Below are 14973 nucleotides of genomic sequence, written 5' to 3' on the forward strand. Positions count from 1 at the left end.
ACGCCCCGGCGCGTCGTCAGATCCCAAGTCGGCTCCTGACGGCGGTTCCCTGACGGCCTTGACCTCGGAGGTCCGGTGGCACCCAATTTCAACGGCCTGTCCGCCAAGTTGCCAAGAGAGCTGTAAGGCGAACCGAGGGCGATCTGTTAGTGCAGCAGGCCAGACAATCCGGTCGAAGAAAATATTTGAAGTACCAAATGGCCATTTTCAACGCAAATTTTATCGTCTCAATTAGGTGAAGCAGTCAATCTGGAATAATCGGAATCGGTTGGTATAACTATCTTTTTACTTTTTGGTAGGGAGAAATGTCGACGTTTGAATTTCGAGCAAATCGTCGCGAAACGTCAAAGACAGCAACAGCTAACAGTAAAAGGCTTGGCGGTAGGGGGGCTGGTCCAGCCACGTTCAAGGGCCCCCAGGAGATTGGGCTCCACAGGACCTCCGAGGACATTGCCTCCCTGACGTGGCCGTGGCGGTGCGGCGGAGGATGCGGATCGCTGGGGCCGCAGTGGGGAAGGTTTCGAAGTGCGATCTTCGGGCTTTGGAAAGATGCCGCTCGCTGCATGTGCTGCAAGGGCGGCGAGCGAGTTCAGATTACTTCGTATTTCCCCTCGGTTTGGCGTTTGGAGTATGAAGTCGAACTCGGAATGTAGAATCCGGGGTAGCACAACTGTTGAGTCGCCAAGTTTCCAGAGCTTCTCTCGTCGCCGCAGGAATGCAGCAAATCGCTCGTTAAACCCGGGGGATCTTTTGTGGGAGGGTTGCAACAACGTACCCGTTAACCTTAACGCTTGTCTGAAACGGGCAGGACCCATGCAAGCTCTCAAAAAAGCCCGGCGAAATGACGTTATGCGTTGTTGGCTTTTTCTTTCCCCTTCGAAGCCAAATTTCAAAATTCGATCCCGACAAACCCCTCTTCCCGCCGCAGACAGGCACAAAATTGTCTGCACAAGCTCGCTCGGCTCGGTACCAATAGGCGCCGCCATGTGGGAGTCATCGGGTTGCTTGCGGCTGAGCCGATGCGATGGGTGCACAAGGAGGTAAAAGCGGGAAGGCGGTTCATGGGTGCTGGCTTCATTGGCTTCATTGGGTCGGGGGTGAAAAGTTGGACCACACCCAAACCCGGGTCTCCGGCCGCCAGATTCGGTCGTTGATTTGTTGCTTCTCTTGGATCCGTGTGTTGGGTTCTTGTTTTGATTTTGCCATCGGGCTCCCCTGCACATCATTTTACTTACCTGCTGCCTAGCTGCCTCTTTGATGATGCTATCGAATTGTTGCAGCATCGGCAGCATCCTTCTCTCTCAACAACGAGCAAAGCACACCCACCATACACAGCACTTGTACACAGTCCTTGCCAACGCCACTCCTGTATTCAGCAACAAGATCACACCGATGAACATCCCCATCCCTGTCGCCCAGGACTAAAACACCCGCCTACGCAGCCCTGCATGACACCGGCCGAAGCTAGGAAACCCTGCCACTCCCACTCCCTGGTAAAGCGTGCCAGCTTGTACCCCCGCGGGCTTGTTCAAACACCTCCACATGGCCATTTAACGATCCACCATTCGTGCTCAGCGGCTTGTCCATACAAAGACTCCCCTGCGCTCGCTCCTCCTCCCTCGGCGCTCCGGCTGTCGATCGCCAAAGAAGCACCAAGGTATTCAGCTGCACGATCTGGTCTGGGATCGCGAAGTCCGAGACATACCGTCTTCCCACAATGCTGTCAAGTAAGTGTCAAATCGCCCCATCCAGTAGCGCAGCTCGCAAGGGCATCACCCTCTGCCGTTCACACCCCCGTCGCCCTAAGTTCCGCTGCGAGGGACTGAGAAGACCCCCGTCACCGAGAGCGAGCAAGAGGCGGAAAGAAAGCAAAGAAAGAATTCTTGAGCGGTTCGGAATCACAAACTCCCCCAAAACTCAAAACAAACGAGGATTGCTGCAAGTTTGCCGCATCACCGCACTCTTGAGATCTCCAGGTCGGAGCTTAAAGCGTGGGTGACGCAGGCGGGCGCATTGCTCCCTTAAGAACAAGGAGGAGAAGAGGAGGATCAAGAAAAGAAACACAGACAAAGACAAGACCTCGTCGATACAATGGGGACGGCGACGGGAACGGGGACAGGAATGGAGAAACGACGGCCTCGTTTGGGTCTGTTGACCTCGTTTCTGCCCAAGCTTACATCTCGCCCAGGGCCGCAATCCCCGGAGATCAATCGGAAGCCCCTCCCGGCTAGCTCGACGACCTCGTCTTACACCTCGCCGACTAGTACCGTGCCGACAATGACAACAGGCACCGCCAGGACGAGCGCCGACTCCAAGTCGTCCTCCCGCTTTGAGTCGGGGACCGGGTCAACAGCTTTGTCGCCCATCGAACAGAGCTCGTCGCTCTTTGAAAACACCGCTCTTGAATCCACGCCGCCCAAGAAGCTTCACAAAATACCAGCCATGCCTACCGGCCCGCCTCCCCCACCACCACCACCCAACAAAGTTATCGCGAAGCTTGGTACACCAGCCCGCGTACCGGCCGTCGCAGCCATCCAGGCAACGCCCCCGAGTGAGAGAAGAGCCAATAGGAGCCCGTCACCCGACCGTCCTCCGTCGAGGGCAAAGCTCCAACCGAACAAACTCCAGCCCCGCCAACTGTCCCCGAATCCGAATCCGCGTGGCCGCAGTGTTTCCGCTCAACCCCCGGTCGTCCGTGATGCCGCGGTCGACAGCTCGCGAGCAGTCTCCAGCCCAATCCAAGGCCGGTCCGTCTCGAAGCCCCCGAGTGAGGGCAGTCCCCCCGCCACCGCCGACAAGCGGAAAAGGAAGAGCTGGTTTCCGGGTGCCCGCTCAAGGGCTAGTTCGGATGGTACCAAGCCCAAAGCCCGTGGCGCCTGGGTAATGTCGCCAGATAGCCAGGTCGACTACAACCCAGCGCTCCTGGTGAATGGGGAGAAGGTACCGCTTACCGCCGCAAGAGTTGTCCTCGAGACGCTAACTAACCATGTGTAGGTGCCTGAACTATGGAATGAGACAGGCAACGTCCTGGTCTACCTGCACCCTAAGGGAAGCGATCACGGGCCTAGTTTCAAAGTTGCCGACCACATTTTTAGCCCGTCGGCAGTCTTGGTTGAGCTCCTAGTGACGGAGATGATGGCGTCCCAAAATGCTGGATATCTCGACGTTGCACCGGCCGACGGCCCCGTGACTGAAGGTCACTTGTACCTCCCCCTCGGAAACACCGACGTCGAACGTCTTGTCGCCGCGCGGAACCTCTTCGCCTTCCTGACGCACCAGCCCCTCGTAGGCACATCCGAAAACCCGACTTTGTTTGCCGCCTTGCTCCAGGTGGCCGGCCTACTTCGGCGGTTCAACTTCTGCAGCTTTGATGGCTCCTCCTTTGGCGAATCGGTCGACACGGCCTTCGACTTGTTCATGGACCAGACCGGCATCGCCGATGTGCGTCACAGCCGGGAGAAGACGCTCGAGGCGCTCATCCTGGCGGAGCAGATCAAGTCGTGGAACCTGTACAACGAGGCGTTTGCCCATGCCGTGGGTAAGTACGAACTGCTCCTCGAGCTCAAGTCGCCTCTTTACGACCGAATCTCCGTCAGCACCCGCCAGCGCATGGACCGCGCACATTTGGACCTGGCCAACCGCCAGGCTAGCGTCAACAGTCGACTCGAGGCCTTCGAGTTTCCCTCGCTGTTCTCCGGCACTGCCAACTCCACCTCATCCGATGAGTACAAGAACGTCAAGTTCAAGGAATGGCGGACTTCGTTCGCCAAGATGAAGAGCTTCGCCCTCAATTACTACAAGGGCCTCTTCGGCAACTGGCCTCCGCGAGCCCGCAGTAAGAAGAACCACTTCTCGCAGAGCGGGCTGAACCGGCAGTGCCTGAAGATCCTTTACTCGGACTTTTGCGCCCTCTACGACCTCCTGGTGGATCGGCAGTCCATGACGCCCCGCGTCATCGGCGAGGGGCATGATGATTCCGACGACGATACCAAGGAGAAGACGCCCGGTGAGGCTTCCATCTCCGCCCTTCGCAGGGTTCTCGGCGAGTTTGACAAGTCCTCGCCCCCTGTGCTACCCCCAGTCCCCTTCGACGTCCCCAAGCTACCAAGCATGACGGCTATCTACGAGAACTACCACGAGCTACCCGCCAAAAAGCAAGCCAAGTACAGCAAGGCCCTCCAGCCCCACGAGCTCCAGCTCATCCTCATCAAATCCCGCAACATCGACACTGACTCGCTCAACCTCCCCTTCCTGACCGCCTACAAGGACTTTGAGCTCAAAGAATCCAAGGGCACCAACCCGGCCGACCTCGCCGACCAACGCATCGGGAACTGGCTCTTCCTTTACGTCGTCCTGCAGTCCCTCCCCATGCTAGTCGTCGACGCCCCCGGGCTACGCTACACCGAAGGAGTCGAAGATTTCCTGTGCCAGGCACCCCAAGGAAACCCCCCCTGGACCGAGGACGCCGGCCAGACCCGCAAGATGTGGTTCCAGACGGGCAGCTCCAACGTAGTGGAGCTCTCCGCCGACGTGGTCATGTTCTCAGTCGAAGGCATATACATGCGCTCGCACTGCTGGCTCGCCGCCAAGGAATGGGACGGCGCCAGCGCAGGCGGCGGCCCTCCCGCGGCCGCCCCAACCGAACAAACCTCCCCACTCCAGCCCCCACGCGCCGGCTTCCGCGACATGGACCCGTCCACCACAACCGGAGCCCCCTCCACCACCGCCTCCTCCAACAACCCACTAACCACCCACCAACACCAGCAACAACACCGCGCGCAGTCCCCCGGCGCCGGCGCCGCCACCCGCTCGACGCCGTCCTCCTCCCCGCACCTGCGCCCGCGCAGCGGCTCCAACGACCGCGCCCGCCAGGCCTTCCGCGCTAGCATCGCCATCGGCCTGGAACCGCTGCCCATGCCGGCGGCCCCGTCCTTCGACCGCAGCTCCCGCGTGCTCAGCGTCGGGTCCATGTCCAGCGGCGGCGGCTGGGGTGGCGGCGGCGGTGGCAGTGTCAGTGGCACCGGGAGTGCTGGCCCGGGGAGCCCCGGGCCCGGGTATGGCGGTGGTGGTGATGTGTACCAGCTCGGGCTGCGGGCGAGCCGGTCCGCGGCGAACTTGTCGCAGTTCGGCGGTGGCGGGGTGGATTATCTCGGTGCCGGTGCCGGTGCCGCTGCGGGTGGGCAGCCGCGCAAGTCGAGCTATGGGGCGCTTGCGGGCATGGGCGGGGCGGGGCCGTCGAATCTCGGGCCTGGTTCGGTCCATGGTGGGGCGGACTCGCTCAATGGGGGCAGCACGTTTGACGATATCTTGAAGGGGATGGATGGGAAGGGGAAGAAGAAGAAGAAGCTGTTTTTCTGAAAGATGTCTGGGCTATCATGATGAGCATTTGCATCTGGTTCCTTTCTTTCGGATCTGCCTGCGCGGAGTTTATTTTTGTTTTCATTTCTTGAGACCTTTCTCCGGCTTGGACCTGCCTTCGTTTCTGTCTGCTCGGCATCTGTATAGATGATACCCCTTTGTAATGCGACTGCCTGTTGTCCAGTCTCGGGATACAGGCCGGTTTGGTTTTGTCACCTCGGGGCTTGGATGTGCATCACGTCAGACAGGGTTTGATACCTAGGTACTCAACCCACTTTATTCGTATTGGTCTTTGGGCGTTGGTTTAGTTTGCATGGCATACGCGACACGCACGTACAGGAAGCGAGCGGAAGCATCAATTTGATCATAGAATAGATTCCAGTGTTTTCAGTCAGCAAAGGAGGATCAAAGTGGTGAAAGAAGGGGGGGAGGAGAAGTTAAGGGCGGGAGAAAGCCTTCAACAGCCTCGGGATTTTTAGTAATCTAGGGTACCTAGCTAATGTGCCATGCCACGCGGTTGCTTCACCGATTTTGCAATTCCAACGTGCATGAATGCCCAACAGGCTCACGAGGCCTCCTCGTTGCATACCGGTTGCCTTGGGTGTGCCGTGTCACTGATGTCACCCACCTGGACGTCCGACCGGATCCCGTTCGGGTAGATACATACCTACGGTACTCACATAATGAGGTTGTGTCCATCCTTAATAGATGACATGAGGTTGTCCAAAGTACCTAAAAGTTGCGATTACTACTAGTTCAGCCTTGCAACGAGCTAGCCGGCTGCAATAAACACAAACCTCATTGCGATAATGCGCAAACTGAACGGTAGCTCGGTCGCTCAACCACGAACTAAGTCAATTCGAAACTCAGGTTCAGCCTCAGCGGCATGAAAACGAGGCAAGTGCTGTGTGTCGAAGGCACGACAGCGTACCTTACCTTAATGATCCCACCCAAGGTGGTGACGGACCCGGAGTTGGTGTGTCACACGACCGATGTCCCGTTCTCTGGCGTGTTAGCTTTGGCGCAACCGCGCCCCGCGCAACGGGGGTCACGGCAGGCCTGAACCCCCAACATATTGACGAGACGACGGCGCTGACGCGCTGAAGCCCTTGCCTTGCCGTGCCACCTCCAACTCCCGACCCCAAAGTCCCGGCCCCATTCTGCCGCACAAGTCCCGTTTCGGATAACAAACCCCAATCAGGTTTCCGCCCACGATACTCGGCGCAATTGCGCTTTTAGTAACTACCTCCTTGCTAGGAAGTTATCGTGAAGGGAAAACCATCAGCCATTGGAAGCTAGAACTTGTGCCTTCCACAGGTAGGACGGTCTACGTATGCCTTGGGTATGGAATTCTCCTCTGCCCGGCGGTGGCACGGTTAGCACCTAAACCTGGCTGTGTCGTCGTGTACCCGCCATCTTGGGAGGGGTGGGGCGATCGGAAGTGAGTGCTCACGTTGACGCCAAGAAGGGGGCCGGCTCCACAAGACTGCAGCTGGACAAGAAATGAAGTCTCACCAGGACAACTTGGAAGTCCAGAATGCTGCTTGGTCCTAGGTTGCCACTCACTAGTCAGTTCGTTCCTCTCCTTTGACGGAGACGCAACCAAAGGTTCATAATACCAAACCATTGAGTTTGCGGACCAATCATTCCCGGCTCATAAGTATGCCAGAAACTGCCGTGACCTAATGATATAGGAGCGCTGGAGTGCTGAATGGCGCTGACTTTGGCTTCTCGCAAGCTGGATACGTGGGAACGTCAATCTGAGCAGTCTTTCACATAAAAGTGAGTCCCGGGAGAAGCTTGAGAAAGCTTGTGCGCTTCTGCGGGTGGTATAATGAATGCCCTCCTCCCACGGATCTGATCCATCCCACACCCGCAACACCAGACTGGACCCTTTTTCTGTAGAGCTCATCCCGGTCGTCGAGAAATCGGTCTGGAGCAGGGCGTGATTGGCTCACAAATCAGCCAATCAGACCCCCCTTCTTCAGCGAAAAGGGTAGTCATTGTAATAGCCGTTGCGTGTGTGAAGGGAGGCAGACAGGAGGGCAAGGTGAGGCTCTCGAGGTGATGGAGGGTACAGAAACTCGAGGGGGGTACCCTCATCTGACTGCCCAAACCTCCCCCTTCCCTTGTATTAGAGCAGCGCCGTAACCTCGAATTGCTGAACCCATTGGCCACTTTGTGTTGCCTCGTGAGTCTTGTTTGACGCCGCCTCATCCTGAATTACTTGACTCGGCCGCACTTCAAGCCAACCTGCCGCTAGTTCCGATATTGGAGACGTGGGGCCACATGTCTGACACTTCTGACCGCTTCGACCTCTTCAATGGGGGTACGGGTCCTAAACAGCCGTTCTGCAAAGACCCTTCGCCCCACAGCAACTCTGCCGGGGTCGATGACCGGGAGACCGCAAGTGTTTCGACATCCGAGGACTACTCAGACCTCTTTGACTATGGTGCATATTATGCATCCGGCAGGGCAACAGATGTAACCACACAGTCCGATGTTCCCCCCTCGACAGGGAAGCCTGCCGTTGTCCTCTCGGCAACAACCCCCGCTGGCGCCCCCGCGGCGGGTCCAGGCCAGGACGAGGACTGTCCTATGTCAGACCCTCCGGAGGGTCCCAATCAAGACGAGGATTGTCCGATGCAGGACGCTCCGGCACAAGAACCCCAACCTCCTCACGTCTGGCCGAAGGTTTTGGGACCCCATCCTCCGCGAGACACAAGTATCTTGGTGGAAGCGTCACCCTCGCCACCATCCTCCGCAGATATGCACCAGAAGAAGACGAGAGTTGTCAAAGATCGGGAAGAGACAGGCAGAGTTCGGGGACTCGGAGCTTGTTACCACTGTAGGATGAATAGGAAAGGGGTAAGTGTCTTTCAGACCCTCGCCGTGGGGCTTCCAACCTCTTGCTGACTGCCAATGACCAGTGCAACTCGGATGTGATCTGTGCGGCGTGCAAAGACCGGCCGTTATCAAAGTTGACGTGTATCCGAACGCCGTTGTCCGAGATGATCCCGGCAAGATTCGGTGGGGTTTACCTTCGATGTGCCGCTTGAAGTCCAACCGTGCTGACTCCTCGATTAGTACGATGGAACTGGAACAACCCAAGCCGTGAGCAGCCAGACAAGTCTTCTGCATGCCGCCTGTTCATTTCCTGCTCCGACCGTGTCAGAAGCCCCTGCCTACGCCTCGAGGCTTACACCTTCGGGCCGCCGGGCCAGGGTCGACTGGATATCGTGCTCAGTGAGCGTCCCTCGAAAACACAAAGTTGGGAAGACATAATATACCAGTGGATGGAACAACAAATTCTGCTTGAAAGCAGGACGGATTTTGAGGCCGAAATGGACAGGCTGCTTGTCGAATTCGTTCGCCAAGCGAGAACCAAAATCCGCTCAGCTGGGCAGCAGATGATCGGGGGTTTGTTGTGGAACCTTTTCCAGATGAGGTGTATGTGGAAAGTCTGGGGTTGCAAGCAACTCTTTTATCGGCAACAGCTTGATGCCCAAGGAGTTCCGTTTGACCTCCAGTTTGAGGGAATCCAGGACTCGCTTCGGCGGTTCGCCGGCCAAAAGATCTCGGAACTTGAGCGGAAGATCCTCCCCGAGATCGACAAGTATATTGGCGGGAAAGATACATCCCGTAAGGATGGTGGAGCAACTGAGATGGATATTATGAAGTGGTTTTCGTCGTGGCAGCTGATGCTGACCTACCGCCAATCGTGGAGCTGGGTGTTGGAGCAGCAACAAACGAATGCTGCCCCAATACCCATTGAAGGTCAGTTGGTCGCCATCAACTTCCCGCTCCCCAAATGCTAATCGAAAACTTCAGTGGCGCCTATGGATGTGACGAGGCATGAGTTCCGAGAGACGACTAGACGATTATTCGAAGGAATCATCGTCATCTACTCGGGGGTATTCCTCAAGACAACGACGATCACGAAGATCAGAAAAGCCGAGGTCTTTGGGGATAACGGGAGCCTCTCCGCCGCATACAAGAGAGTCTGGCAGACGCTCCCTGACTTTTGTAAGTTGCCGCCCGCCGATGTAAAACAGAGGGATCACTGACCTTGCCTCATAGACGGCCGAGTGGCACGCCAGGTGTCGCCCACGGATGAATTATTCATCGAGCGCATCGTTAAAAAGGAGTCGAAAGCTCTCTCGGCCTGGAAATGAACATAATGGAGCTTGCTGGACCGACAGCAGGTTATCCGGCGTTTGGAGGTCTTTTCATATGTTAGGGTTTCAGTTCAATTGGAAGGGGCAGCGGAACTATGGGAGCTCCCGGTTGGGCGTGAAGCGGTCATGAACAATGAAGGTTCGTATGAAAAGCGGCGAATGGTCGACGAATGTATCCCAGAATGTTCGAAGTAATGTTGCAAAAGGCAGTTAGAGCGGAAGACACCGTTGTCGGAAAATGTGGCTGGGGGGAGCTTCGGCCGTAAGCCAGCCTTATATGAATGGCATGGGGCAGGGTGAGCTGAGCGTTGATGCGTTCCCCGCATTCAAGGGAGTGGATTGATGGTGACGGTAACCTTTTTACCCTCGTGCTTATGCTTCTTCAGATTCTTGAAGAGACCGATGATATCGTCGAAATCCACTCCCATCGCTGCTTTCTCGTCGATGGAGATTTCCAGTTGGATCTGGAACGTCTTGCCGTGCTTTGCAGTCGACCGAAACCTACCCTCTAGTTAGAATGATGAGATAAAAGTATAAAGCCTACTCCGTACCTGATTTTATCCTGGATGGCATGTTGCGTCTTTGGCCAGCTTTTTACCAGTGCCGCCATGGCTGCGGTCACGGCGCCAATGTAGTCGGCCCAAAATGTCGCATCCGGATCTGCCGCATCCATCAGGGCCCGGAGGCTCTTGTATAATTGCTTGTCAATCGGTGCTAAGCTCGCTCCCCACCGTGCACAGGTTGTGACACCCAACACGGCGCGGGCGAGGTGCGTCAGCCCGGGTTGGTCGGGGCAACTGACTGCGTTATGCAAGGTCGCAGATGCATTCGTCTCGGCATCACATCCCAACTGAGTCCATATCTGGCGAGCATAAAGCGTGCCAAGCTGCAAACCGAAAACAGTAGTCGTGGTAGCCAAGTCGAGTCCCGGTGGAAATGCGGACCGTAGCGCATCGAGAACATCTGGGACACCGGCCGAACCTGGGCCCGTGACTGAAGGCTCGGGGTTCCCCATAATATACCCGGAATGTGTCAGGGGGTTGCTTTCCCGAATGTCCGCCGGCAGGCTCATCATCAAAGCCCCTTCACGGTTCCCGCCGGAACAAAAAGTAACGGAACGAATGGCGGGCACGGCAGCAATGAGTGCGTCGACGACAGCGACAATGGCGGGAAACTGAGCACGCCGGCGCTTCGACATGCCAAAAATCTTGCCGTCAAAAGACTTGTTGAACTCGAGCAGGTCCTTGGTTTGCCCGAATGCACTCCCCGACACGGTGAACGACCCGATGGAGGGAATCGGATACGGCTGTACGGGGTGTCTATACATCAACATGCTGCCGTAGCCCCGAAATCCACCTCCGCAGAGATAGACGTTGAGCCCTGACGTGGCTGGGCTTTCCATCCCGGCCTCGCTCTGCTGGGCTTCGGTAGCGTGGGCAGCAAGAGATGGGAACTTGGCGCACAATGTCCGGAACGCCTCGCTCATGCCGTCGCGAAGACGTGAGATTTCGGACGCTTGGGTGACAGCGTCGCCATTGTCTAGCACCTTGATCAGGCGGGCAGCCCCAAAAGGGAGACTTTGCCCAGCGAGTGCTGCGGCCACCTCAGGGCCAACGCTATCCTCTCGAACACGGGACTTTGCGGCGTAGGAGTCCAAGTACGTCATCTGGACACTTCCTCCGCCGAGATCGAGGAACAACCCCTTCACATCGACGAAGCCCGAGCGGGCGCCCACTGAGCCGAAAAGGGTCTCTACTGGAGGCGCCAGAATGTACACAGACAGGTCCGGGGACGCCTCCCGTATAGCCTCGAGCATGGTCGTGGCGTTTTGGGCCCGGCGCATCGCCTCTGTCGCGAAAACCCTCACTTGGCTTGGAGGGACACCGTAGTCGTCGATAGCGATGGATCTAAACCGTGCCAGAGTCTGGGATACCAGCTTGATCGTCTCGTCAGGGAACATTAACGATGGCCCACTCAACGCATCAAACAGCGAGATGGCTGCCCGCTCTCTGTAAACGCACTTGAGGAGTCGTGTCCGCGGAGGGGAGAGGTCCAAAATGGAGAAGCGGACGCCGTTGCTTGATGAAGCTTGTCAGACCTGTATTATTCTGTGTGATATAGCTAGCATGACCCAGGGCCACGCTATAAAAGGATGTCCGGCTTACCTTCCCATGTCGACCAGAGCATAAAGGTGATTGGAGCCCGATGGGTCCCATCGCGGCAGCTTTTGCTCTAAGTTTTCGAGCGTAATGATGTCAACTAGGGCATCCATCTCGACGGTGTCCGACTTCGAAAATCGGGAAAATAAGTGGTGAAGAACCGTTGATGTTGGGAAATGGTTGAACCTGGAGCCGCGGGTTGTTTTCTCATGCGTTGAAACTTGGGGTTGGAAAGTGGGAAAGTATCGGATGTGGGGTTTCCACTCAAGGCGAAGGAGGCATGCCTGCCCAACATTCAGTTAGGTGCACCTTTAGGGCTTGGACGAGTGGTAACCACGGTAGGGCAAGCCTGACTTCAAGATGCCATTTTCCAAAAACGTGGGCAATCGTGACTGGGCACGGAACAGACAACCTAGGCAGGTGCGCCCGCTACATCGACTGTCATGACGGAGAACTGATTAACCCTTTATCTAAGCCTCGGCATCAACAGCCGTTAAGCTGTTAGCTTGCTAACAGCTCTTAAACCGCTTACACAGTATGTAAGCGCGGGGAAGCGAGCCTCTTGAGGTTCGGTACCTATCTTGGGCTCCAACATTTCGTCTCCACGTGGGAGTCGTGGAAGCGATTCCATACTAAAAAATCGTAGCCGCCTTGGGCAAGTCCTTGGTGTTGGGGGAGGATGCAACAACAGGCCGTCTGAAGCAATCTCTTGGCGCACCTTAAAGGAACACTGATATCTTCCACATGGAAGGCCAGGGGTCCTCAACCTTGAGAACTGAGAGAAGGCATGGGTGCCTGTCAAACAGAACCTTTTGACTTCTCGCCTTCCCTCCCGGTGGGACGAAATTGACAAAGTCAGTTGCGAGGAGGGGCCCACGTGCTCTTGCCGGGACGGCTGGTTGACCTCGGGTTCGAGCTTGGACCATTTTTGGGATCTGCAGGTTTGGGAAACTCCGCTGTGGGACTCCCTGTCCAAACCTGCAAGAGTCGGGTTCTCGAGCTGCTGGTAATCATTGACGGAACCAGGGCCTCTCGGGCCTTCACCCTCGGTGTGGGATTTGACGGTCTCCGAGGAAGCGGTGAGGCAGACCCGACGAGATCCCGCGATACAACCGCAGGTGTCCATGGAGGGGGGAGGGGTGCCAGGAACATACTCCAGTTTTCATGTTCACACTGAAATATACCGTTTTGGCCGGCATATGTAAAAGTGACCAGAACCAAGGAGGTATCGTTTTCCAGGGCCAATATTATATTACTTCAACTGCAAATTCCAGGCGGAAGAATGAAATTAGAGGTAATATATACTATTCAGCTCGGAGGCTCTTACAGGGCCACCTGACTATATTCGATCGAAATATTATATTCCAACTCTGTTTTCATGTTCCGACCATATTTTCGAGAAGCCTGCACGGACCCGCCTGAGCCGGCGCGCACAGGCCACCTTCCCGTTTGGAGGTATATCAAGAAACGGGAGGCGCGTCCTTTTCTCGTGATTCTAGTGTAGATAGCTTAGTTGTTAATTGATTTACTTTTGCTCTGTGACCTCCCTGTTCGATTCCTGATTGTAATATTCCTTTAATTTCTTCTAAGTAAAAAACTTCGTCGGTAAAAAAGTGAAAATTGGTAGAAACGAAGGTGCAAACGGAGGTGGGGAACGGAGGTACCGGGTGGTAATCTTTTTCGGTATTTTACCGGGCCTCCAATACTCTTTTCTAAGAAATAGATGTTCTGCGAAAACATAATATTAAGTTGAATATGATCAGGAAGGCCCCTGATACTATCGGAAAGAACGCTCTTCTTCAAAAATCATGCTCACTCCATAACTTCCACCTTGAATGTTATTTTGGCCCGAAAAAATAAAAACTGGAGCATGTTCCTGGCACCCCCCTACCCCCCATGGGTGTCCCAGCACCCCGGTCACATCGCGCACAGCGGAGGGCGCAGATAGCAGCGCGTTCGCCCTGGTTTCCCCCACGTTGATTGAAAGACCCTCATTCCAAATACCATCGCTCCAGGCAGTGAGTAAATGCCCATCTACTAGAGTAAACACCTTCTCCCTCATTCAATGTGGCAGATTCCTTAGATCGCCATCTTCTCTCCTCTTTGGCCGTCATGAACTTGCGAGGGACGGTCATGGGAAGGAGCACGGGCACGGCAAGTTTGATTGGGTGGAAACCACTTAAACTTCGCGTCTTCACCCCGCGCCCACTTAACGCGAAAAAACGCGTCTCTTTTCGTGCTTCCCTGTTCCATCTCAAACCCCCTCGTCCTGTCACACAGTGCACCGCACCCTGTCATCCCCACCTAACCACACCTCCCCAACAGGAACTCCTGTTCTGTTGCTCGACATTCATTCATGCTCTCGCCGGGTACGACATAACTGATGCCGGAGCCGTTATTGCAATTAATAACCAAGCGTAACTTCCGCAACGGTGGACTTGCAGGTGCGTATTTACCTGGTCGCAGCACCACCGTGGTGCCCATGCACTGTAATTACAGTTATTCGCACCCTCGACTGCGACCCCTCTGTAGCTTCCATTCGCTTGCAGCCCGCATGTCGACACTTCGCGCGTCATGAACGCTTCCCAGCCTCTCAATTTGCCGCCTCAATTGAAACAAGCTACACCTATTCGATCACAGCGCACAGCTCAAGCTCCTTGCTCTCCGTGCGACGCGTGGATTCGACGCAACAGCAGAAGGATTCGCGAAACTTGCGAATCGAGAACTCCAAGTCATCTGCCTCGGCGCTCCACAAGCGGCGCTCCCCCACTTGCTTGCTGTCGAACTCCACGCGCCCGCAAGCCATGGACCGACTGGCCCCAGGGTTTTGTTCTTCCTTGAGCTTTCCGGGTCTTTTGCTGTGGGCGGCGTCCCAGCGCATCGCTAGCTGTGTGTGGAGTGTTGAACTGGCTGTCTATGAACGTGCTTGTACATGCAGAGAGCGCATCGAGCACTGTTAGTTCCCTCCCCTTTGGGAACGCGCAGTGCTTGAACGGACCAACCCGATCAAGGTCCGTCGTGATCCTCGACGCGTTGCTGCCAGCCCCATCGCCCTGCCCGACCGTTGGCCGGCTGCTGTCCTTGCTTGCTGCAATCGGGTCACGAATTCACAAATCAGCGAGCCCCTGACAGCTTGCACCCCTTCAACGGTGATCCATTGCGACGTTGTCGGCGCCCGCGCCTATCGGGCAGCGGCAGCGGGAGCATCAGTCCCAGGTTGCTCCACCACACAACAGCTGCGCAGTGTGTCGATTTGGGAAGCAGGGACCCTGGAATTC

The 14973-nt window shown here is 56.1% G+C and overlaps 3 protein-coding genes across 3 annotated transcripts; 2 read left to right on the top strand and 1 right to left on the bottom strand.

Annotated features, from left to right (window-relative positions):
* Nucleotides 1-2121: 2121 nt before the first annotated feature.
* On the top strand, nt 2122-5358 carry B0H64DRAFT_314396 (uncharacterized protein; the record flags this gene model as incomplete). The annotated part of the gene is made up of 2 exons (XM_062800199.1): nt 2122-2940; nt 2995-5358. The coding sequence occupies 2 exons, from the start codon at nt 2122-2124 to the stop codon at nt 5356-5358; spliced, it is 3183 nt and encodes a 1060-aa protein (XP_062663990.1).
* Nucleotides 5359-7647: 2289 nt separating this feature from the next.
* On the top strand, nt 7648-9475 carry B0H64DRAFT_369730 (uncharacterized protein; the record flags this gene model as incomplete). The annotated part of the gene is made up of 5 exons (XM_062802052.1): nt 7648-8226; nt 8289-8388; nt 8446-9135; nt 9190-9384; nt 9459-9475. 5 exons carry the CDS (start codon nt 7648-7650, stop codon nt 9473-9475), a joined length of 1581 nt encoding a protein of 526 aa, XP_062663991.1.
* Nucleotides 9476-9764: 289 nt separating this feature from the next.
* Nucleotides 9765-11937, bottom strand: B0H64DRAFT_16231 (Ppx/GppA phosphatase family-domain-containing protein). The gene is made up of 3 exons (XM_062798618.1): nt 11702-11937; nt 10088-11614; nt 9765-10037 (listed from the first exon to the last, which is right to left on the bottom strand). Exons 1-3 carry the CDS (start codon nt 11806-11808, stop codon nt 9863-9865), a joined length of 1809 nt encoding a protein of 602 aa, XP_062663992.1. The 5' UTR covers nt 11809-11937; the 3' UTR covers nt 9765-9862.
* Nucleotides 11938-14973: the final 3036 nt, after the last annotated feature.

The sequence above is a fragment of the Chaetomium fimeti genome (genome assembly GCF_033439085.1).
Source record: "Chaetomium fimeti strain CBS 168.71 chromosome Unknown B0H64scaffold_1, whole genome shotgun sequence".
Taxonomy (NCBI): domain Eukaryota; kingdom Fungi; phylum Ascomycota; class Sordariomycetes; order Sordariales; family Chaetomiaceae; genus Chaetomium; species Chaetomium fimeti.

Coding starts and splice junctions, on each gene's coding strand:
- B0H64DRAFT_16231 (XM_062798618.1), bottom strand. CDS start 11,808: ATGGATGCCCTAGTTGACATCATTACGCTCGAAAACTTAGAGCAAAAG. Junction 11,615..11,701: donor GCTCTGGTCGACATGGGAAG/GTAAGCCGGACA, acceptor AGCTTCATCAAG/CAACGGCGTCCGCTTCTCCA. Junction 10,038..10,087: donor GCCATCCAGGATAAAATCAG/GTACGGAGTAGG, acceptor ACTAGAGGGTAG/GTTTCGGTCGACTGCAAAGC.